General features: G+C 43.8%; 1 protein-coding gene across 2 annotated transcripts in view; it reads left to right on the top strand.

Moving 5' to 3' along the window:
* Positions 1–19,276: 19,276 nt before the first annotated feature.
* The window catches only part of TSHZ2 (teashirt zinc finger homeobox 2), a 228,961-nt gene continuing 224,491 nt past the window's right edge, over positions 19,277–23,746 (top strand). Inside the window, exon 1 of one of the 2 annotated variants that reach the window (XM_030503337.2) lies at positions 19,277–20,189. In XM_030503337.2, the coding sequence (XP_030359197.1) occupies positions 20,150–20,189 (40 nt within the window). In that variant the 5' untranslated portion in view covers positions 19,277–20,149. The remainder of the gene's footprint in view (positions 20,190–23,746) is intronic. The other variant, XM_030503335.1, reaches the window with a different exon arrangement.

The raw sequence follows: 23,746 nt of genomic DNA, 5'->3' as shown, positions 1-23,746 counted from the left end.
CTTCCACATGCAAACAAGAGAAACCTCACTTTGCATTTGAAATACCTGTGTAACTGAGTGTTAAGCCTTGCTTTTGTTTTGAAAGCTAGCAGTTTTAGCAGTTAGTACTTCTAAATGACAGCAGTTACAGTGTTCAATGTATAAATTCTAGACTATAAAAATGGCTTGTAACCGCAGCCTCTTTTCTGTGCTCCTGAAGATGCTCTGACTGCTGTAAACTGCACTGTGACTTTCAGTAGCTGCATTGAAGACTGAGAGAACTACCACACGGATATGCAGAGAGAGACTTCACTCCAGTATTTCTGCCCAGCTAGGAATTTCAACCAAGTAGGTGCTTTGGAGTTACTCTTGACCAAAGGGTTTTATCTAACAAACATGCCACTGTACAATTCATATGTTTGAATACACTTAAAAGTATCATTTATTTTGATCCAAAGGGTCCTTAAGAAGAGTTATAAGACAGGAATAGTAACAGGTATACAGACAGACTAACATTTCTGCACACAGAAGGTAATTTCTTAGTATTATTTTATATGAATGACCAAAATCGACCTGTTTTGGGGGGGAAAAAAAAAAAAAAAATCCCTGTAAGTATTTCTGGCTTTCCTGACCCTGCCCTTCTCTTATTGGTATAATATTTGTGATCTTCTGTATCTTAATTCTTCCATTGAGAGTCTTAAGCCGATTCACAGACCAGGTGCTGTGTAGGTGGGTGCTGTGTGGGTTTCCCCTCTGCTCAGATGCCTGAACTACAAGAGCTAAGCATCATGTTCAGCCAGGCCTGAACACCCTTTGAGCCAAGATTAACAATCTGTGCCAAACTATGGAGGCAGCTTGGGATCAAAACACCTTTTTAAAACTTTTCTTAATATCTGGTTATATAAATAGTACAAATCTGTCCATAAAAATCTCTCTTAATCACTTATGCAGTCAGGCAAACTTATACCTCATTTGTCAGAATGTCAAGAACAGTAGATGCCCATCCTTGATCTCATAGTAATCCATTATTACTTAACTCCATTGATTTCAATGGAAGGCATTAGAAAACCCATCAAGAGGGGGAAAAAAAAAAGAACAAAACTATATTTTTTGGCACTTCCTTAAGAACTCATTTGCAAGCTAGCAGTAGCTGCTATTTTCATCAAATTTCAAAGGATGATCTGCTTTATAGCTTTTCTTTTAGTTTATTAAGTTTCCAATCTCAGTCTTCTAGGATCTTTCTCCTAAGAGAGGAGCATTTAGTCACAGTAGAAGCATATTTCCCTGTGCTCTAAAGAACCAAGCTCAGCTTCACAACAGAGGGAAGGCACCTACATTTAGCATCTGGACTGGATTTCTGATACACCATAGACACAAAACCACCATTTGCCTCTGCACTGTCAATCCTTGCTTTTACTGAGTCTTTGGTAAAAAGAAATATAAAAAACAATGTAAAATTCAAATAGGACTGGGAAGTACATTTGGTATCAGATTGCCTTGAAGCCTACTGCAGCTTTTTGCAAAACTATATCCATGTTCTCCCAAGTTCTTGGGCACATCTGGAGTTTCACAGTTTTGGATCAAACCAGATGACAGCAGTCTGTCAAAAGACAGCCAGGAGCCCATCAAATAGATATGCAAAAGAATTAAATTAAGAAAACTCTTTTGAGCCCAAAATAGAACTTTATGTAACACAAAAATAGTTCTTTTTCCAAACTTCCTTCCACGGAAAGGACAGAAAGTTAATTCTTTCTGTCTGAAAACAACACATTGGCTTTACTGATGACAATCTTTAGAAACAGAAAGGCAAGAACATTTACTACTAGCTGTGAGATCATTTTACAAACGTGAAAGCAGTGTTCATCTTGTGCATGATGGGGAGATGGGACTGAAATCACACCAGGATTTGTGATCACCTTTGGGGAACTCAGCTCTGACCCAGAAGTTTCACATCTCAGGTACGGAAAATCTTAACTCAAAACACTGTTTTGGACTGAAAAGCCACCTGAGCTTGTTCAGGAAGGGCTTCTGGCTTGTTTTGGGAGATGGTGGTTCAGAGCATTGTACTTGGCCTCAGAAATTTAATTGTACCTAAATTAAGACTGAAAACTGATCAGGTTGGATTAAAGCCTAGTGGGATTCTGGACAGAGATTTCTCACTCTGTCCTTTGCTAATATTTTTCCAAACTGCTTTTTGGCAATCCTTTTTTTTTTTTTTTTTTTTACCCAGTTTTCCCTGTAAATGAGCAGTGAAATTCCAAGGGACTCTATCAGGAGTTAAAATCATTCAGTATATATTTGCCAGCGCATGCAGTATTTATTTTTAAACAGTGCCAAAACTGTTTATAGATAGAAACAACAGGACAACCCATAATTAAATAACTGTTTCTGCTACATCTGCTATTTAGCAACTTGAAGGAAAATAATTTCCCAACAACAAATAGGAATGGTCAAGAAAGCTCTCAAGTTTGGGCCCATTATTACCATATAAAACAACATATTAGTTGCTTAGCTACCAATCATAAAAGAAGCCCAATTAAAAATGAAAGAATCTTAACTAGCTGCATGGAATATAAAAGTGAAAAGTTAAAAGCTGTCAGGTGGTTAGTGGAGAGAATACTGAGAAGTGATTGACAAACTGGGCTTGCTTTGCTTCAAATTTGGCTTTGATTCAATAAATGATTGACACACTGATGTCGTCTGAAATAGCAGATTGTGCTTTGGAGAGGCTATTTAGCAGCCCATTGATTGGCAGGTTACTAAAATTGTCCCACGGACAGAGGTAACCAAACAGAGCTATATTTTGACAGGTGGGCTTTTTTTTTCTTCACCTGTATTTACTATTCAGTTTATATTAAAAGCTGAAGTAGAGAAAGGACCAGAAAAGTGTCATTCAATTTCCATGAAAATGGCGTGATGTCTCCTTTTGTGATACTGTTCCACAAAACTGGGACTCCATTCCTCCATTAAGTATCCTGCTTTTTATGGAAGACTCTTGAAGCCAAACTGAACAGCCTCGCACTTCTTTTTCAGAAATGGAGACATATCATGAACATGAAAGTGTTTCTCCATTTGCACAACAAGCACCTTTACAAGGCAGCAACAAGTAATGTACTCAATGTGTTTCCTAGCTGGTACCAGATAACAAGGCTCAGTTCCAGGGGATGAGGTGTTAACCTAACACGGTCTCACCATTTCCCATAAGCTAAGGATGGGGTGGATCAGAACCTGAATTTGAGATCTACAACCCTGAGTAAAACAGAGTTTGTAAGAACTCATTCAGTCTCCTCTGACACAGGTGTGAGGCAGCACACAATGAGGCAAAGAACTTGGCCACAAGTGACAAAGGAGCTTCAGAAACACCTGATGATTGAGGAACAAAGGGAAAAAACAAAGAGTCTGACCAGTAATAGCCATTAAAAACCTAGCATTTTTTTAATCAAAGAAAGCACCAAAAACCATTTTTCCTGAGTAAGCATAAATACAGCATTATTCCTCTCCACTGCTAGCCTCCAGACTCCAAAAATAGTGGTTTTCTAGGTTTATTATCACTTATTCCTGATGCTTTTAATACAAAACCAACCACTATTGTTGATCAATAAGTCTTTCTTGTTTCTGAAACCCCTCCTTTTTGTTCCTAAATTTCCAAATAGAAAGGATATTTGCCTCACAGTTTTATTCTTACCATTTTAGACTTCTACAAAACTTCAGTGTTTCTGATATACTTCTTTTGTACCTGGCAGTCATTTACACAGAATACTCTTCACTTTTATCTTCAGCTTCTCAATTATGAGTGATTCACTGATAAAACTCCATTTTATTTTACCCAAAGAAGTTTGCACATTAGTTGTAGATAAAACACTTGGAATGGACATTTACCTTAGGCGTAAGTTATTAGGTACCTGAGATTGCAGGTTACGCTCTCCACTTCGGGGGAGAAAAAAAAGAGATTGTCTCCTTCAAAGAAACACCTTCACAGGACATATTCAAACAGACTACACCAGAAATGCAAGAAAAAACATAACTGATAACCACTTACCCGACAAAGGCACACACAGAGAGAGCCCAAACAAAATCTGCACTCAGAAGAGCAGATGACTCCACCCAGAAAGGCAAGGTCAGCCTCCTGGGCACAAGTGTTTGCACTAAACACTCACAAACTTCTGCAAGTTCTTCTGTCGAAAGAAAAACATATTTCCATATTTCCTTTTTTTTCTTTGCCTTTCAATTTTCATTTTTGCTTTTTGCTATGTAAGTAGGAAAGTATATAAGGGACAAAATATGAAAGCTTTGTCCCTTATATCAAAAAATCAGAGGTTCACTTTATTAAAATTATATTTCAATTAAAGTCCTATTTAGTAGCTTTAGCATTTCAGTTATACTTCCTCTGCATTGTTTATTAAACAAATGTGCTTGGTATGTGTAAACTGTGTTTGTCCCAGTAGGGCTCAGTGGGTGACACGGTACAAGTGGCAATGTAGAGAATTACAAATTCTTAAAGTATTTAGCGCCTCAACTTTTCCCCAACTATTAGCAGAAACAGAACACTAGAGGCTTTAGAAAGTACCAGTATCATTTTAGCCTCCGTATAGTTTTACATCAATTATTCCATTTGCCAACATAAATTTACTTTCTAACTATAAATAATAATAATAAATCATCATACCAATAAAAGAAAGAATAGGCTTACACTGCACAAGCAATCATTTATTGAATCATGGATAGCTTACAACCCAATACCACAGTGACTGGGTGCTTTATAATGAAATTGTCCAGATAGACGGGGTATGGCTATGGCCACCTGAAAAAGCAATTTTAGTCCCAGACGTCTATGCCTTTGCCTTGTCTTCTGCTCAGGACATGCAGCTTCTTACCAAACTTTCCTGTAGATGTTTATCTGGTTTTGTCAACTCTGTAATATATTTTCCCCAGTTTATCTGCTCTCTTTATTTGGATGTGTCCTGGGTTCAGCTATAGCAGTCATTTTTCTCCTGCTTAGTAGCTGGTGCAGTGCTGTGTTTTTTAACTTTCAGCCTGGGAACAACGCTGATAACACCGATGTTTTTAGTTGTTGCTAAGTAATGTTTATTCCAACCAAGGACTTTCTCAGTCTCATGCTTTGCCAGGGAGGAGGGGAAGCCGGGAGGAAGCAGAGACAGGACACCTGACCCAAATTAGCCAAAGAGGTATTCCATACCACAGCACGTCATGCCCAGTATATAAACCGGGGGGAGTTACCCGGAAGGCCGAGATCACTGCTCGGGTCGGGCTGGGTATCGGTCGGCGGGTGGTGAGCAATTGTATCCTCTCCCCTTGTTATTTCACTAATCGTTATTATCATTGGTGGTAGCAGTAGTGGTTTTGTGTTATACCTTAGTTGCGGGACTGCTCTTATCTCAACCCGTGGGAGTTGCATTCTTCCCATTCTCCTCCCCATCCCTCCGGGAGCGGGGGGAGGAAGAAGGGGGGGGGGGGAGTGAGCGAGCGGCTGTGTGGTTCTGAGTTACCGGCTGGGCTCAAACCACGACAGTTCTTTTTGGCGCCCAACGTGGGGCACGAAAGGTTGAGATGACGACAGATCTGACCAGAGTGTGTTTAATCATATTTGTGATAAGCATTCATTGTTACTACTCGTCACAATGGTGATTATTTGGCTCTCAGACGTGTTGCGCTTGATCTCAGAGTTTCAGCATGTTGTACCTTACTTACAGCCACTATTTGCTGTTTTAGCGTTTATCGGCTGGGGGGCCTGGGCTAAGGTTCTTGTTTCACTGTACTTCATGGTAATGACTTGTAATACAATAGACTCATTGATCATGAAACTGGTCTGGTTTGTGCTTCCAGCGTGGCCATCACCACTATACATTGGGAGGTATATAATGAAATATTTTAGCAATTGCATATCTTTTTTTTTCTCCTCGGGGGGTAAACTTACGAAGGAAGCATTCTCTTTCACCCCCCGTTCCCCCACCAGCCTATTTGCAACAGCAGTTGAGAGTTCTGAAGGTTTTAGATGGCCTTTGAGTACCCTTGAAACCTGCCTGCTGATTGTGCTGGGGATCAGCATGTTGGCAAACATACGGAGTGTGTTTTACCCACGGCCATCCCGTCGTAGGAACATCCTATTTCGTTTAATGTCAAAAATTCAGCAGTATCAGGTTCGAATCTGGTCTAGGGTTAGACGACGATATAGGAGGACCACCAGGAGATTTTCCCTGAGGCTGGACAGTTATGAGTGGCAGGGTGTGTGGGATAGTATGGGCAAGTACCTAGGCCAGTGGGCCCCTCCAGTGCTTTGGAACTTCACCACTGAACAAGTGCAACATCCGGAAAAACTAGTAAAACACTTAAACGAGGTGTGCTGTCGTCCTGGTTATACCAGAGAGGGACAAATTTTGGCAACGTGCTGGGGCTTGGCCTATGCCTACAGAGCCCTGCTCAACACTATCCAGCACCTTCAAAGGGAAAAAAATGTCTCTGGATCTGATGGCAAAGCAACAGACAACGCAGCTATGCCAACTACAAGCACAGCAGCTACTCAGACCCTGACCACAACAGTCAACACAGCTACTCCAAGTACAGCAGCTACATCAACCCCAGTGACAAGCACAACAGCTACTCAAACCCTGACCACAACAGACAACGCAACTACTCCAACTTCAAATACAGCAGTTACACCAACCCCAGTGACAAGCACAACAGCTACTCAAACCCCGACAGCAACAGACAATGTGGCTACTCCAAGCACCACAGCCACACCAACCCCAGTGACAAGCACAGTAGCTACTCAAACCCCGACAGCAACAAACAATATAGCTACTCCAAGCACCACAGCTACACCAACCCCAGTGACATGCACAGTAGCTATTCAAACCCCGACAGCAACAGACAATATGGCTACTCCAAGCACTGCAGCTACACCAACCCCAGTGACAAGCACAGTAGCTACTCAAACCCCGACAGCAACAGATAATGCAGCTGTTGGTGTTACTCAACTCCCAAGCACAACAGCTGCACCAACCCCAGCAATAGACATTGCAACCACTCCAATCCTAGTGGCAGACACTGCAGCCACTCCAACCACAGTGACAAACACTGCAGCTAAACCAAATGTCCAGTTTGTGACAATGTCTGTTGCCCCTGTAAGCAAAAGCAAACGAAAGGCACAAAGAGCAACCCGTGAAGCGAAGAAAGATGAAGACCCAGTGCCATTACTATATGCAACAGCACCTGAACAAGAGTTACTACTACGTGGGTCAGAGGAAGAGGAAGAAGAAGAAGAGGTCACTTCTCGACCCCGGACCTCAACCGAACTACGGAATATGCGAAAAGATTTCACCCGTCTTCCAGGGGAGCACATTGTCACCTGGTTGCTCCGGTGCTGGGACAATGGGGCCGACGGTCATGAACTAGAAGGTAGGGAAGCCAAGCAGCTGGGATCACTTGCTAAGGAAGGAGGAATTGACAAAGCGATTGCAAGAGAGAAGCGAGCCCTCAGTCTTTGGAGGCGGCTCCTGGCAGCTGTGAAGGAAAGGTTTCCCTACAAAGACGATATTACGAATCGCTCAGCCAACTGGACCACGATAGAGAAAGGCATCCAGTCCCTGAGGGAATCAGCCATTATAGAGATGATCTATCGTAGGCCGGATTCCAGGAACACATCCGTAGACCCAGATGAAGTCGAATGTACACGACCCATGTGGCGGAAACTTACACGGAGTGCGCCATCATCATATGCCCACACATTGGCATCAATGACCTGGAATGACGGAGTATCACCAACAGTGGATTGCCTGATTCGTCAACTCCGAGAGTTCGAAGACAATCTCACCCCTTCCATCATTTCAGCTGTGGAAAAACTGTCCCAGGAGTTCAAACAATTGAGAGACGATTTATCCGATCTATCCAGCTCTCCACGCGTACCAACCCATGTCTCAGCTATCAACGGAAGGCGCCCTACTGCTCGAGAAAGAAAATATACGAGGTACACGCCACGGGCCACCCTATGGTTTTACCTGCGGGATCATGGAGAAGACATGAGAAAGTGGGATGGAAAACCTACTTCAGCTCTGGAGCAACGGGTGCGTGAACTGAAGAGGAGAACAGTGGTCAAGGATGATCCTCCCAGGAAAGCTGCTGCTCCAGTCTCTGGCGAGCAGTTTCCCAGATGGAGCGAAAGAGCTGATTTTACTCCAGCTCCTGTGATAAGGAATACTAATCCCTTTCTACAAGACAGAAGTGGAGAATTTTGTGATCACTATTAGAGGGGCCCTGCCTCCAGCCAGGTGGAGGAGAGGGATAATCGGGTTTACTGGACTGTGTGGATCAGATGGCCTGGCACATCAGTCCCACAGAAGTATAAGGCTCTAGTAGATACCGGTGCACAGTGTACTCTGATGCCATCAAGGTATCAAGGGGTGAAACCCATTTATATTTCTGGAGTGACAGGAGGATCCCAAGCATTAACTATGCTGGAAGCTGAAATCAGCCTGACTGGGAGGAAGTGGCAAAAGCACCCCATTGTAACTGGTCCAGGGGCTCCATGCATCCTTGGCATAGACTATCTCAGGAGAGGGTATTTCAAAGACCCAAAAGGGTATAGATGGGCTTTTGGTATCGCTGCCTTGGAGACAGAGGAAATTAAGCAGCTGTCCACCTTACCCGGTCTCTCAGAGGATCCTTCGGTTGTGGGGTTGCTGAAGGTCGAAGAACAACAAGTGCCAATTGCGACCACAACAGTGCACCGGCGGCAATATCGCACCAACCGAGACTCCTTGATTCCCATCCATAAGCTGATCCGCAGACTGGAGAGCCAAGGAGTGATCAGCAGGACCCGCTCACCCTTTAATAGCCCCATATGGCCAGTGCAAAAGTCTAATGGAGAGTGGAGATTAACAGTAGACTATCGTGGCCTGAACGAAGTCACACCACCATTGAGTGCTGCCGTACCAGACATGTTAGAACTTCAGTATGAACTGGAGTCAAAGGCAGCCAAGTGGTATGCCACAATTGACATTGCCAATGCATTTTTCTCAATCCCTTTGGCAGCAGAATGCAGGCCACAGTTTGCTTTCACTTGGAGGGGCGTCCAGTACACTTGGAACCGACTGCCCCAGGGGTGGAAACACAGCCCTACCATCTGCCATGGATTGATCCAGACTGCACTGGAACAGGGGCAAGCTCCAGAACACCTGCAATACATTGATGACATCATCGTGTGGGGTGACACAGCGGAAGAAGTTTTTGAGAAAGGGAGGAAAATAATCCAAATCCTGCTGAAGGCCGGTTTTGCCATAAAACGGAATAAGGTCAAGGGACCTGCACAGGAGATTCAATTTTTGGGAATAAAATGGCAAGATGGACGCCGCCAGATCCCCACAGACGTGATCAACAAGATAACAGCAATGTCTCCACCAACTAACAAGAAAGAAACACAAGCTTTCTTAGGTGTTGTGGGGTTCTGGAGAATGCACATCCCAAATTACAGTCTGATTGTAAGCCCTCTCTACCACGTGACCCGGAAGAAGAATGATTTCAAATGGGGCCCTGAGCAACAACAAGCCTTTGAACAAATTAAACGAGAAATAGTTCATGCAGTAGCCCTTGGACCAGTCCGGGCGGGGCCAGATGTGAAAAATGTGCTCTATACCGCAGCTGGGGAGAATGGTCCTACCTGGAGCCTCTGGCAGAAAGCTCCAGGGGAGACTCGAGGTCGACCCCTTGGCTTTTGGAGTCGGGGATATAAAGGATCCGAGGCCAGCTACACTCCCACTGAAAAAGAGATACTGGCAGCCTATGAAGGGGTTCGAGCTGCCCCAGAAGTGATTGGAACTGAAGCGCAGCTCCTCCTGGCACCCCGGTTGCCTGTGCTGGGCTGGATGTTCAAAGGCAGGGTCTCCTCTACACATCATGCAACTGATGCTACATGGAGTAAGTGGGCCGCACTAATTACACAACGAGCTCGAATAGGAAATCCCAGTCGTCCAGGAATTCTAGAAGTCATCATGGACTGGCCAGAGGGCAAAGATTTTGGGATGTCACCAGAAGAGGAGGTGACGCGTGCTGAAGAGGCCCCACCATATAATGAACTGTCAGAGAGTGAAAAGCAATATGCCTTGTTTACTGATGGGTCCTGCCGTATTGTGGGAAAGCATCGGAGATGGAAGGCAGCTGTGTGGAGTCCCCTGCGACAAGTTGCAGAAACTGCTGAGGGAGAGGGTGAATCGAGTCAATTTGCAGAGGTGAAAGCCATCCAGCTGGCCTTGGACATTGCTGAACGAGAAAAATGGCCAGTACTTTATCTCTATACTGACTCATGGATGGTGGCAAATGCCCTGTGGGGGTGGTTGCAGCAATGGAAGCAGAGCAACTGGCAACGCAGAAGTAAACCCATCTGGGCTGCTGCATTGTGGCAAGATATCGCTGCTCGGGTGCAGAACCTGGTGGTGAAGGTACGCCACGTAGATGCTCATGTACCCAAGAGTCGGGCCACTGAGGAACACCAGAATAACCAGCAAGTGGATAAAGCTGCTAAGATTAAAGTGGCTCAGATGGACTTGGATTGGCAACATAAGGGTGAATTATTTTTAGCCCGGTGGGCCCATGACACCTCAGGCCATCAAGGCAGAGATGCAACATATAGATGGGCTCGTGATCGAGGGGTGGACTTAACGATGGACACTATTGCCCAGGTTATTCACGAATGTGAAACATGTGCTGCAATTAAGCAAGCCAAGCGTTTAAAGCCTCTCTGGTATGGAGGACGATGGCTGAAGTACAAATATGGGGAGGCCTGGCAGATTGACTATATCACACTCCCACCAACCCGCCAGGGCAAGCGCTATGTGCTTACCATGGTGGAAGCAACCACCGGCTGGCTGGAAACATATGCTGTGTCCCATGCCACTGCCCGGAACACTATCCTGGGCCTTGAGAAACAAGTCTTGTGGCGACACGGCACCCCAGAGAGAATTGAGTCAGACAATGGGACTCATTTCCGGAACAACCTCATAGACACTTGGGCCAAAGAGCATGGCATTGAGTGGGTATACCACATCCCCTACCATGCACCAGCCTCTGGGAAAATCGAACGGTACAATGGGCTGTTAAAAACTACACTGAGAGCAATGGGTGGTGGGACTTTGAAACACTGGGATACACATTTACCAAAAGCCACCTGGTTGGTCAACAGTAGGGGATCTGCCAACAGGGCTGGCCCAGCCCAATCAGAACTTTTACGTACTGTAGACGGGGATAAAGTTCCTGTGGTGCACATAAAGAATTTGTTGGGGAAGACAGTCTGGGTTATTCCTGCTTCAGGTAAAGGCAAACCCACTCGTGGGGTTGCTTTTGCTCAGGGACCTGGATATACTTGGTGGGTAATGCGGGAAGATGGGGAAGTCCGATGTGTACCTCAAGGGGATTTGATTTTGGGGGAAAACAGCCAATGAACTCAATTGTACGCTGTTGCCTGCTCTATAACACTTTTATAGCCCACCAGCTAGATATCTTCAGGTCACCAGCCATTGACCCTGACTTCCCTCCGATCATCACCTCAACAAAGAATGAATTTTGAGGAAACCAGACGAGCTCAGCAGTGACCAGATGAGTTTGGCGGTATCATCAGCAGGCCACAACCCAACACTATGTACCGTCCCTCCTGCCCTGAAAGACTATTACAAGAGATGGAACCTGACATCATGGACTGGATGAGTTCAGCAATTTTACAGGGATTGGTCCATGGACTAGGGAACGATATCTTTCTCTGTGTGTGGGTGTGGGTGTATATATATGTGTATATATGGGACAGGGGTGATGGTGTGCTGAGAGATGTGGGATCTGAGCATGACATGAATGGTATGGAATAAGGGGTGGATACTGTCCTGGGTTCAGCTATAGCAGTCATTTTTCTCCTGCTTAGTAGCTGGTGCAGTGCTGTGTTTTTTAACTTTCAGCCTGGGAACAACGCTGATAACACCGATGTTTTTAGTTGTTGCTAAGTAATGTTTATTCCAACCAAGGACTTTCTCAGTCTCATGCTTTGCCAGGGAGGAGGGGAAGCCGGGAGGAAGCAGAGACAGGACACCTGACCCAAATTAGCCAAAGAGGTATTCCATACCACAGCACGTCATGCCCAGTATATAAACCGGGGGGAGTTACCCGGAAGGCCGAGATCACTGCTCGGGTCGGGCTGGGTATCGGTCGGCGGGTGGTGAGCAATTGTATCCTCTCCCCTTGTTATTTCACTAATCGTTATTATCATTGGTGGTAGCAGTAGTGGTTTTGTGTTATACCTTAGTTGCGGGACTGCTCTTATCTCAACCCGTGGGAGTTGCATTCTTCCCATTCTCCTCCCCATCCCTCCGGGAGCGGGGGGAGGAAGAAGGGGGGGGGGGGAGTGAGCGAGCGGCTGTGTGGTTCTGAGTTACCGGCTGGGCTCAAACCACGACAGGATGACCACTCAATCTTTAAACAGAAGGGATAAATACAGCATCAAAGATCTCCCAATATTTACTTACCTGTCTTTGTAAGTGGCCTGGCCTCTCCCATCCTCTTAGTGCTTTCAAAAGAGGAAAGATGTTCTACTTTCCAGAAGAAAACTGTTTCTGCTTTCTTTTTGTGCCCCCTCCAGAAGATGCAACCTCACAACCTCTTAGCTACTGGCAACTAACAGACAAGACCTTTCAAAGTGTGAATTTCCTATGGGCACAGGATTCTTTAGCAACACGGCTCTCTAAAAGAAAGAAAGAAAGAATCAAATGCAGTCCTTGTGGTTTTCATTCCACTCCTTCTCAGTTACAGTAGCACACAGTCACAGAAAAAAACCACCTTGATATCATCCTCAACCTTCTACTTTGCAGTAATGCATTCAGCAGTTATGCAGCATTGCACAAAACATGCGCATTTTATAATTTTAACATTTGTAGCATGTTTTGCAAAATCTATTAAAACCTCTTTTTCAATGAAATATGGTAATTTAGGAAAAAAGTTTTGGAAGAACACAAATTTCTTGATGTTGCCTTTTCACCCTAAAAATGGCCGTTTTCAGTTTTTCTTTTCCTTTTATTTTCAATTCCGTCTTTTTCCAAGGACTCTTTGAAGACTACAATCCATTTCCTGCCCAGTTCCAGCTAATTGTTACTAATTCAAAAGATTCTAAAGATGTTGTTATTATTTAGAAAAGAAAATAAATCCACTCATCCGATGTGCCTGCTGATTAGGGACTTAACTCAAAATCCACTGAAGAAAATAGGAGGTTTGTGGATTCTGGTATGAATAACTTTTAAATCAAACTAATTCAATTAGCTGCTTTTGCTGATTTGGTTGGGAAATGGTATTACAATGTTGCTGTGCTTGGTTCAGAGAAAGTGGCGTGTTTATTGTTGTTCTTTTAAACAGGAGACTTGTTGGGATTTCAAGAAGGAAAATTCAGTTCCTAAAATGAAAGCTTCCAGGCTGTTTCAGCTTGCAGTAGGTATGCAAGACTTAATTATAAATTCTGGAAATAGGATGTCATAGTTAAAAAATGCATGGTGAGCCTTATGTATAGTTCTGAATGAGATCTTATGTGATATTTTAGCTGATGACATTGTGATGGAAGATGAACCACACATGTGGCTGGAGAAGGTAGCTGCAGCCAGAGCTGTGCAAACCATTGCACTGTTTTAAATTCTCATTACTTGGCCACAAAAGATTATTTTTTGTAGTTAGATGGGAGTTCAAACACAAATGCCTTTTTTTGCAGCCAAATAGGGAATCCTTTAGCTGAAGATTAGAAGGCAAGGGGCTCTGGAAATGCTGCCTGCTGTTACTCAAAGTATAAATGATTAGCAATATCAGGATTTCATCCCAGGAGGTGAAATTTAACCTTCCTTTCCACCCCACCACACTGTAGTGACTGAACTGTGTGTACAGAAATGCCTGAAAGGGAGAAAACGGATTTTGCCCCAGTGCTGCTGTTCTACCCCTTTGTAGGGAAAAAGACTTTGTATTGCATGGCAAGGAATATTTAAAAAAAAAAAAAAATTCCAAAATATATATTCTATAAACAAATTAGTATTTGTCTAAATGTGAAAAATGTGCAAAAAAGAGTTCCTTATAATGCCCATGAACACACAGGGGAAAAGTATAAAGAGAAAGTCATAAAATGAGATACAACTAGCAAGGAACATAATAAGAAGAAAGTGTTTGGTAAGTGCCTTCTTTACACAGGAAAAGACCTAGGAAAGATTACATCTGTCACTCAGCAAAGAGAGAAAGCTTTTGACAGATCACCCTAAGAAAGCCTTTTTTACTTTCATCTTCACTACAGGAATCAGCTGTGATCAGATTGCAAAAATAATCAAGACCAGCATTAGGATGGTGAGAGCTCTGGTTACAGTAGGAAGAAGAGTTTCAAGAGCACTCACAAAACACGCAGATAAGGTCATGCCATTAAACTCATCTTAGAAGAATTTCAGAACTACAGGGATCATCCCTGAAGACTTCTGGAGGACCAATGGTTTCCAAAAGACTCAGACCAGCACAAACACATCTTTAAGATGGAAGGGTGGGAAGGGACCATCATCTTGGCTTCTGTTCATATAAAAATACCAAACCAAAACTATCCGTAAGAACCTAGAGTAGGACTTTCGGAGATGAGTAACAGACAACATGGAATTATTAAGGATAAATTATGTCAAACCTACCTAATCTCATTCCATTGCAGTGCGACAGACCTTGTGAAGAGAGAAGTCATATATATTGACTTCTGTTAGCTTTTACCACTGTGTCACATATCAGTCTCATGTAAGCGAGCTATGGGATATCCTCCACATGACATTACTGCAGTGGGCTGGAAAAGGTCAGAAAACCTGACTCAAAAATTACACCTTCATGGCCCATTGTCAGACTGGAATAATGTCTGGAGTGGGTCCTGGGCCTTGCAATATCCAACACTTTTATTAATGTCTTAGAAGGAGGAACAGAAAACATTTTGCAAGGTATCTGCAGATGGTTCCAAGCTACAGGGAACAGCAACAGCCTTTGAAGACAGCATTGTAATACACAATGATCTTGACAAAATGCAGAAACAGTCTGAAAAAATAGGATGCAATTGAAGATGAATCAGTGCGAAGTTGTCACTGATGCATAATCAGCTGTTCAAATATAGGATGGGGACAACTGATTACAAAGCAGTTCTGCGAGAAAGTGTCTGGGGTTACAGTGAATCAGAAGCTGTACATGAGTCAACAGTGTCGTGCTCCTGCAAAAAGGGCATATGTCAAACTGGGACATATAAACAAGAGCGTCATATGTTGTACATGTGACATAATCCCACTTGGTGCTGGGAAGATTTCAAACGCAATACAGCATCCGGGTTTTGGCGCTGCACTTCAAAACATATGCTGTCCAGCCACGGAACAATGAAAATGGTGCCACGTCCAGAAAACATGACCTACAAGGAATGACTGAAGAAATCAAGATGTTTGGTGAGTAGATGTCATAAGTCTTCAAATAGATTAAAAATTGCTGCTAAGGGGGAGGAAAGAAACTGTTCTCCATGTCATTTGAGAACACCATAAAAAGAAGCAGGTTTCCATAAAGCGTTCAATAGTAGGAAAAGTTTCTAATGGTAAGGCCACTAGAATAGATTGCCCAGAGGAACTATTGAATCTGTATCATACTGGTCAGATGTTCCTCAAAAGGGAAACAAGTAGAGTTAAGTGTACCACTGGGCAGAGAGAGGACTGACCAAACCACTTACCAGCTACTCTCTTTTCTGTAAGGAATCCTCACTCTGTCTGTCACGATTCTTTTACAACCACTGTAATCCAAATTATTTTTAATCATTTTTTCCCAGTAATTCTGAATAAGAAGTATACACTGAAGCTGACAATGTCATTGGCTGGCAATATTACTACATACTGGAAAATTTTCATTTATCAAACCCAAAGAAGTCCTAACTTCTTTGTTTGTTTGTTTGTTTGTAGCACTTGTCAGAATTTCTACTTTTTCCTTCCCTAAAGTGGCAGGCAAAGTGTGAAGGGGGGGTCATCAACTCTGAGACGAATTTCATTCAAGATGAGTTATGTACCTACATGCTTCGGGGAGTGGAGGGGAAGAAGAAAAAAAAAGGAATGAAAATAAAACCCAACCACATTTAATTATCAGCATAGCAGCCACAGAAAGACAGACAGACAACAAAAATAAGTAAGATAAGACACACTTCAAATAACACAGCTGAGTTTGCTGTGACTACTCGTGATGGGAACTGTTATCAAAGTCAGGTACACAAAACATATTCAGCCCTTTATTGTGCACAAAAATATCCGTAAACTTTAATGTACACCAAATCACACACATTATTTTGAAAGATCAGACCAAAACCACTCCAAAGCTATAGCAATAGAGGATTTTCACTATCCCAGATTACACTCTTGTTCCATGCAATCTGCACCTAACCAAGAAATTGAAAAACCTCTAAGCACATACCTAGTTGATTGTATATTGCTAGATTTGGGGGGGGAGAGAAAATTCCTTCTGGATCCCAGTGGGGAATTCAGCTCATGCCCTGAAGCATGAGATTTGATTAGTCTTTTTTGAACATGCATAACTGCCATTGCTATTACTGGTCATAACATTTTACCAGGAAAGAGAAATATTATTCTGCAATGTAATAAAAATAGATAAAATTCAATATAGCTTCAGAATCATTTGCTACATTTCCAAAGTAAACATTAAGCACCCATCAAGATTATTCCATTGGATAAGCCAAGGAAGCCTTCACTACTATCTGTTCATTTTATTATCTCTAATTTTCAAGTGTGCAAAAATGCTTTTGGTAAATATTATGGGTTCTTCCTGTGCTAGAAGAGATGCTAAATGACCTTCACCAACTTAGTTATAAATAACAGAAGCAGGGAGCACACAAATGCTGTGTAGTTTCAGCTCTATTCAAACCTATCAGCAAATTCAGACCAGTGGATAAAAATGGACACCAGATTCTGCTTGCTTTTTTTTCCCCTTCTTCATAATCCCACCCCAGCTCCCTCTTGAAAGGCATTCTGTTCTGTCAGCCATAATGGCATCTGCTGGTGGAGACAGGAAGCCATAAATCTGTAGGGTTCCTCTCGACCAAGCCTTGTTAATGCTCCCATTTATCACCGAGGATAGGGTGCCATCTCACTAGTGCTCTACTCAGAAGTCCATCTTCTCAATTTCCCCTTCCCAAAGGAGTAACCATTTAAAACACTGACTTTCTCATCTTGCATGTTGAGACTGAAAACGCCACTGATACAAATACCATACCCAGTGTGTAGCATTTGGATTTAAGCCATGACTCTGGAGAACAATAGCCGCTACTTGCTGATCCCAGACTACACTGAATCGCTGCTTCACTTACATCTAGAGCTTGTATCTTTTCAACTTGCACAGACGTAGCAGATCCCAGATGGAAAGCTTAAAATCTGAGGGGGCCCTGACACTTGCCTCCCCCTTCTTCCCCCTAATGCCTGCTAGTGTCCCAGCACACTACAATATTGTATGACGGTTTGGGAGAATGGTTAGTAAAACAAGCATGTGTTAAAGCAGCATTTAATACCCAATACTTCAAAATAAACTACCCTAATCAGAGGTGCAGTATCTTTCTGTGCCGCCAGGGAGGAGAGGGAATATAAAACCAGCTAGAAGTGTCTCCATTCGCTTAATTTGGGAACCAGGACACAGAAGCTAAAGGGATCAAAATCACAAATCAGGGCAGGATGAAATGTGAAAAGAAAAACCTGGTTTGCCACCCTGCCCCTGAACTACCTGATCCAGGTCCAGGGCCACACTTAGAAATTAGATAGCATGTCACTCCTCATACAGTGCTGGCTAACTGCCCCGCTGCTGTGGGGTGGCCCTTCTTGGCCCCATGTTTAACCCTGCCTGAGCTGAGGACACTGCAGAAATCCCCTCGTGTGTACCAACTGCGTTTTATACGTGCTGCATGCAGGTAGAAGAGGGCTGTGCAATTCCAACTGATTCAAGCAGAACTGTTCACTTCTGAGTGAGTTATGCTAGGCAGAAGTGGAAAAATGAGCATTTTATAGTACTGTTATCCTATTTTATCTTTCAAAGTAAGCATTTGCTTGCACCAATAAACACTTTCAAATTGCTTATAAAAATTGCTAGAGTTCGTACAGGCAAGGCTATAAAATAATTTAAGTGAAATCAGTTAGGTGGACACTTTCATAAACACAATCTCTTATTAGACTGCTAAATACAAAGGTCACTTAGGGGTCTTCCCGTGGAAACTCATTCCCTGCCTGAGCAGTGGGACTGCAAATCGCTGGTGCCACCAGCTACAACACAGCAGCTCTCACTGGTGCTTTGTCACAGAGCCTGGTCGAACAGACTGATTTTAGAGGGTTGCAAATGATTCCTATTAAACCCAAGAGTTTCATTAGAAAGATACAAATGCCAAAACAGAAAAAGTGTCTAAGAACTCAGTTGCATAGCAAACTCTAGGATTGGGCTATGGAGTATTGCAACATCCACTTTTAAGAGGTCTTACACAAACCGTAGTTGAATATATAGAAATTAATCCATCTTTTCAGCCCCAAATCACTTTTCAACCCTCAAGGTGTTAACAGCAGTTGTGGGGAATAAACGGAAATGAATAAATGGGGCAGGGAAGCTATCTCCCTGTGTCTTGTGGAACAACGGTGTTCAGAGCTCCCGCGTCCCATCTCCCTCCTTGGCCTGGCCGCTTGTTGGCCTCTCTGGAAGAGTGAGACAGCCGGTGTGGTGGGACGGGACCTCGCTCTGGTTTACCAGGAGGGTGCAGCAGCACATGATGAACGTTCCCGATTCCCCCTGATCCAGGTGCCGGAGGAAGTCGGGGAGCTGCGGCCGCTTGTCCCGGACAGGCTGACCCCGCTCCGCCGGGCCCCTGTCGTGCAGCGCTTCCTACTACAACCCTGCACTTCACCCGAACTTCACCCAACTTCCCGTGTACGTCCTAACCGCAGGGTGCCCGTTCGGGTGAGAAGGAGGATAAAGAGGAAGATTCGCGGGCGAAGAGCTCCGCTCTCCAGCTCCAGCTCCCCGCGGGCACTCGCCCCCGAGGCAGCGCTCGCCAGCCGGTGGTGCCGCCGCACAGGGGGAGGGAGCCCCAGCCGCGGTCGCCGCCACCCTCCCGCCCCGCCGTAGATCCCCGTTATTCGCTCGTTATATCTCCAGTGACGCAGGACGAGGGGCGCCCACCATCCTCCGACCCCAAATCCCCCCTGCTCGGGGCCGCCCCGTCGCGGCTCCCCCCACTTCCCATCCCGCGGAGCTCCCGGCAGCGCCTCCCTCGGGAGCCGAACTCCGCGGGCCCTGTCTCTTTAACGGCGCGGCGTGTGGCGGTGCGCGGAGCGGATCGCGTCCTGTCACCGGGTCGCGGAGGAGGAGTTTGTTAATGTTCAGTTTGCTCGGTGGATCGATGTTTGCTGGCATCGCCTCGCCCTGCCTGTGTGTGTGTGTGTGTGTGTGTGCGTGCGTGTGTGTGTGCGGGCGGGTGTGTGTGTGTGTGTGTGCGTGTGTGCCTGTGCGGTGTGTGTGTGTGCGTGTGAACAGCAGATTTCCTCCCATCCAAAGCCTCCCTGTCCTCTCCCATATCACTCACCGCCTGGCATCTGACAGCACGGAACCTGCAGCGCTCCGCGCACACGCACACACACACACACACACACCCGGGCACCGCTCCGCCATACAGCTCTGCGAGGAGGAGGAGGAGGAGAGGAGAGGAAAGGGAGGAAGCAGCCAGCCCCACAGTCTTTCCAGAGCTGCCTTTTTTAATATATACATATCTATTTTGTTATTTATTTATTGCCATCCTCTGGCACTGTGGGCGCCTTTCATTTGCTCCTGAGCTTGGATGTTTGAATCAAAGCAAAGCAAGTGTTGCAACAGTTAAAAAAAAAAAAGAAAAAGAAAAAAGCCAACCAAAAAAAAAAAAAAAAAAAGCGAGAGAGAAAGAAAGAAACCTAGATCTCTAAAATAAAATAAAAACCAAACAGGTTCCTATCAGTGAAGTGGGAAGGAGGGGGGCAGGGGAGGCTTGAGGGGGTGCCGGGGGAAGCGGCTGAGGCAGAGGAACACGGCTCAGGAGCGTCTCAGGGCTCTCGGATCTGGGGACAGAAGTGAGATTGGAGAAAGTAGAGCGATGCCAAGGAGGAAACAGCAAGCACCCAAACGGGCTGCAGGTAAGGAGAAGCCATCCACTACACAGCCTCTGTCTCTCCGCTCCTTCCAATCCTACCCCCCATCTTTATTATTATTTAGGGTCACCCTTGCTTTTCCGGGCTGGATCTTTATTTATTTATCCCCCCTCCCCCTCCCTTTCCCTTCCTAACTCCGCGGAGCCAGTTTCGGTCCCGATTGCCAAGAGCTTTGCTCTGACACGGTCTGGCCCCTCCGCCGCCCGCCGCGCTCGTCCCGCTGCCCCCGGTGCCTCCGGTACCTCCGGTGCCTCCCGCCCCGAGCCCCTCCTGCCCCGGCCAAACTTTTCCCCCCAACTTTCTTTCACTCGGCGCCCCTTCCTCCCGGCCCCTCTCCCTTCCCGAGCCTCCCATCTGCTTCCCGCTCCAGTCCCCACCGTCGTTTGGTTTTTTTTCCCCTTTCTAATTCCCCCCTCCCGGTGGTTTTTGGTTTTAAAACGCGTGTTTCGCCAATTGGGTCGGTGCGGTTAATCTTTTATTTCGCCGTGTTTCTGGTGGCAGCGCTGGCCGGGTGTGTGTGTATGTGTGTATGAGCGTTGTGTCTGCCTGAAATAGTACAGGGACTGTCTCTGCTGATGAACCCGGTGGGGAAGTTCAGCCTTTGATCATCAGTGGTGAAAATTGCAACAGGAAATAAAATGAAACGTTCTGACTGTTAGAAGACAATCCGCATTTTCAAATCAAATCCTTCTTTTGTTTTGTAGCCGAGTTGATATATTTGCACATGCCAAGTGGTTTTGCAATTTATTTTTTATTTTATTTTATTTTTTTTTAAGAACAAAATAGTTTGTAACTTTGGAAGTGTTTTGTTTTGTCGTTTGTAGGGCGTTCTTCTTCTTTTGGGGGCCAAGAAAAAGAAACAGATGAGTAGGCCTGTATAGTAAATCTTTTCAAAGAGTTTTCTTTCAGGCTGCTTAATTGCTTTTTGTTGGTTGGTTTTTGGTTTTTTTTAATAGTGTGGTGGGGTTTTGTTTCTGGGAAGCGCAATATGGAAGTTCATTTTTCTTCTGCCAGACCCACCCACTGAAAAATCAGCTTTCCAGTTGATTGCCAGCTTTGATTTGACATTTGATTGATCACCTGTCATCTTGCTGCCTTTGATCTATTCATTCTTGATATATATCAATAAATCACTCACCATGGTAACCCAAGTGCCAATGACGTAAGGCTTGCCCTCTAGATTCTCTTAGCCAGACATGCACAATTATTATCTTGTTTGGCTTTTAATGTAGGCAGGTTTTTTCCCCCCCTTTTTTTTTTCTTTGTGTCCTTCATCAGATTAGTTCTTTAAAGAAAACTCATATTTTATGGTTTCAGTTTAAAAACGGTTTGCTAATTTTTACTCCCCCTTCTGAATATTTTCTAGATGTAGAATATTATATGTAGGACAAAATGTATGGGCAACTTTAGTGGCATACTTGAATAAACTTTGAAAAGTAGTGCTCGGGATTTGTTCAGGGGTAAATGATATTTCAGAGAATCTGGGACACGCATAACTCTTATAAACTTTCCCATTTTGCCGTGTTCTCGTAGGTGTAGGACAATGGTGTGCTGGCAGAGCCTTTTGGGATGTGACCAATGAATGTACCTATGCAGGTTGCTCGTATGATTCCTGGCAGCAAAGATCCCCTTGAACCATAAATAATAGCTGAGCTAGAAATGCATACATATATATACACACACTTATATATATGTATTCAGAAGAACTCTCTGATGGGTTGCTACTATTGTTTTATTCACAAAGAGGTTATATCTGAATAAGGCATTAACATTCTCAACTTGCAGGATAAATAGCTATTTTTTTTAATGGATGCTGATCGTCACAGTGACAGTGCAAGAATTGCTCCTTTTTTCTCTCTGTCAAGAGGATGAGGCTTCATTTTATTTTGTTTTCAAAGTAGAATTTTCACTTGGAATGTGTGTAGTATCTTTTTGTACAAGGGGGACCCTCTTCTTTTTAGAGGCATAGACTACAGAGTAAGTAAATTTTTGCGAGCAAAGCCCATGCTGTTGTTTCCCGGGATTTCCCTGCTGAGAATACAGTAAGATATGTTTTTATCCAGAACGCTACAGTATTTTTGAGAATCTTAATGACGAGCGAGAAATTTGAATGGTCACAATTACATCCCCCCGCCCTTATTCTCAGTATAAAATGTACATTGCTCTTCAGTGGTGCATTTCTTTGATTATATTTGTCCTGAGATCAATGTTGTTTAAGGTGAGCAAAATACTGCAAATGCAGTCCAGTTTCATCCAGCATAACTGATCTGAAGTAGATTTATACATTTGCTATAGTTCTCCTGCTTTGAAGTTGCTTTTGTGTGTTTGTAGGGGTGGGGTGGGGGTCTCAAAGAGTAGACGTGCCTCTTGTATCTAGTTCTTAAAACTGACTTTCATTTTCAGGGATAGTACTGAGGTTCTGTTTTGTATAGTGAAAGATACCTCAAAGTGACAGTAGACAGACTGTGCAATAAGAAATGAGTCGCTCATCAGAGCTGATACCAAAGCTCCTTATTCCTTTTATTTAAAGGAGTTAATACATTATATATTACTAATTTTCACTTTTATTTATTTTTAGTCATACAAGTTCAAACGTATCAGTTGCACTGCATTCTGTCTTGATGGCAGCAGAGATACTGAAAAGAAGTTTGCAACTTTTAGCTTCTTTAGATAGTTCACCTCCAATGGAAGAAAAATGATAAGCCGTATGATTCTGGACATGCCTGCTTTTGTCATTGCTTAAAATTAAATACTATGCACAACTGTAAATAATTACTACCATGCACTGACTTTGAAAGCAGGTTTCTAGTTTGATTAATGAATAATGTAAAGGTTAGACGGAACCAACGAGTGAATCAGAAGTGAAGTCCTGCTGCTAGATGAAAATCTGTCTAGAGAAATATACATGGCAATTTTGTCCTTTTCTATTATTAATTTTAAGCCTTGTATTCTTAAGAAATATATTACAGACCATTGTAATGAAACAAGGTAGTGTAATTGGATAAATGGGGCACTATTTATGTTCGATGATGGGGATTTTTGATCTCAAATTACACTTTTAAAGACACTTTATTTCACATCAACACCGAAACTATCTCAAATGCATTTTGATCTTTCCAGGGCCGAATCTTTTCTGAATTGTCATTCCTTTTTGAGTTTGTCATTTCCATGTCGGTAATTCTTGAAGCAGATAGATAGTTCCAGCTCTTTATATCAGCGCCTGCTTTAGTATCATACTTCTGTTTACAATAAACAACCCATTTGTGCTGTAGCTTTCAGCCAAAGGGCTTTACAACCTCTGGGCCTAATTCTCCTCTTGCTCAGGTGCAAATCAAAAATAGCTTCACTAGCAGCATCAGTGCAGTTGCAGTGAGTACTGTCTGCTCCTGCGAGTAAGAAGAGACTCAGGCCCAGAAAGTACTTCATCCTTCAATGAAACGCAGCCACCTCTGGGGTAGAAGTCTTGTAACGATTCCATAACAAATGGTAATATATTAACAGAAGGAGAGAAAAAGGGTAGGAGCAAAGCAGAATTGCTATTC

Source organism: Strigops habroptila, chromosome 13 (assembly GCF_004027225.2).
Source record: "Strigops habroptila isolate Jane chromosome 13, bStrHab1.2.pri, whole genome shotgun sequence".
NCBI classification, from domain to species: Eukaryota; Metazoa; Chordata; class Aves; order Psittaciformes; family Psittacidae; genus Strigops; species Strigops habroptila.
The sequence above is the reverse complement of the archived record's forward strand: the minus strand, read 5'-3'. Positions and strand labels throughout refer to the sequence as shown.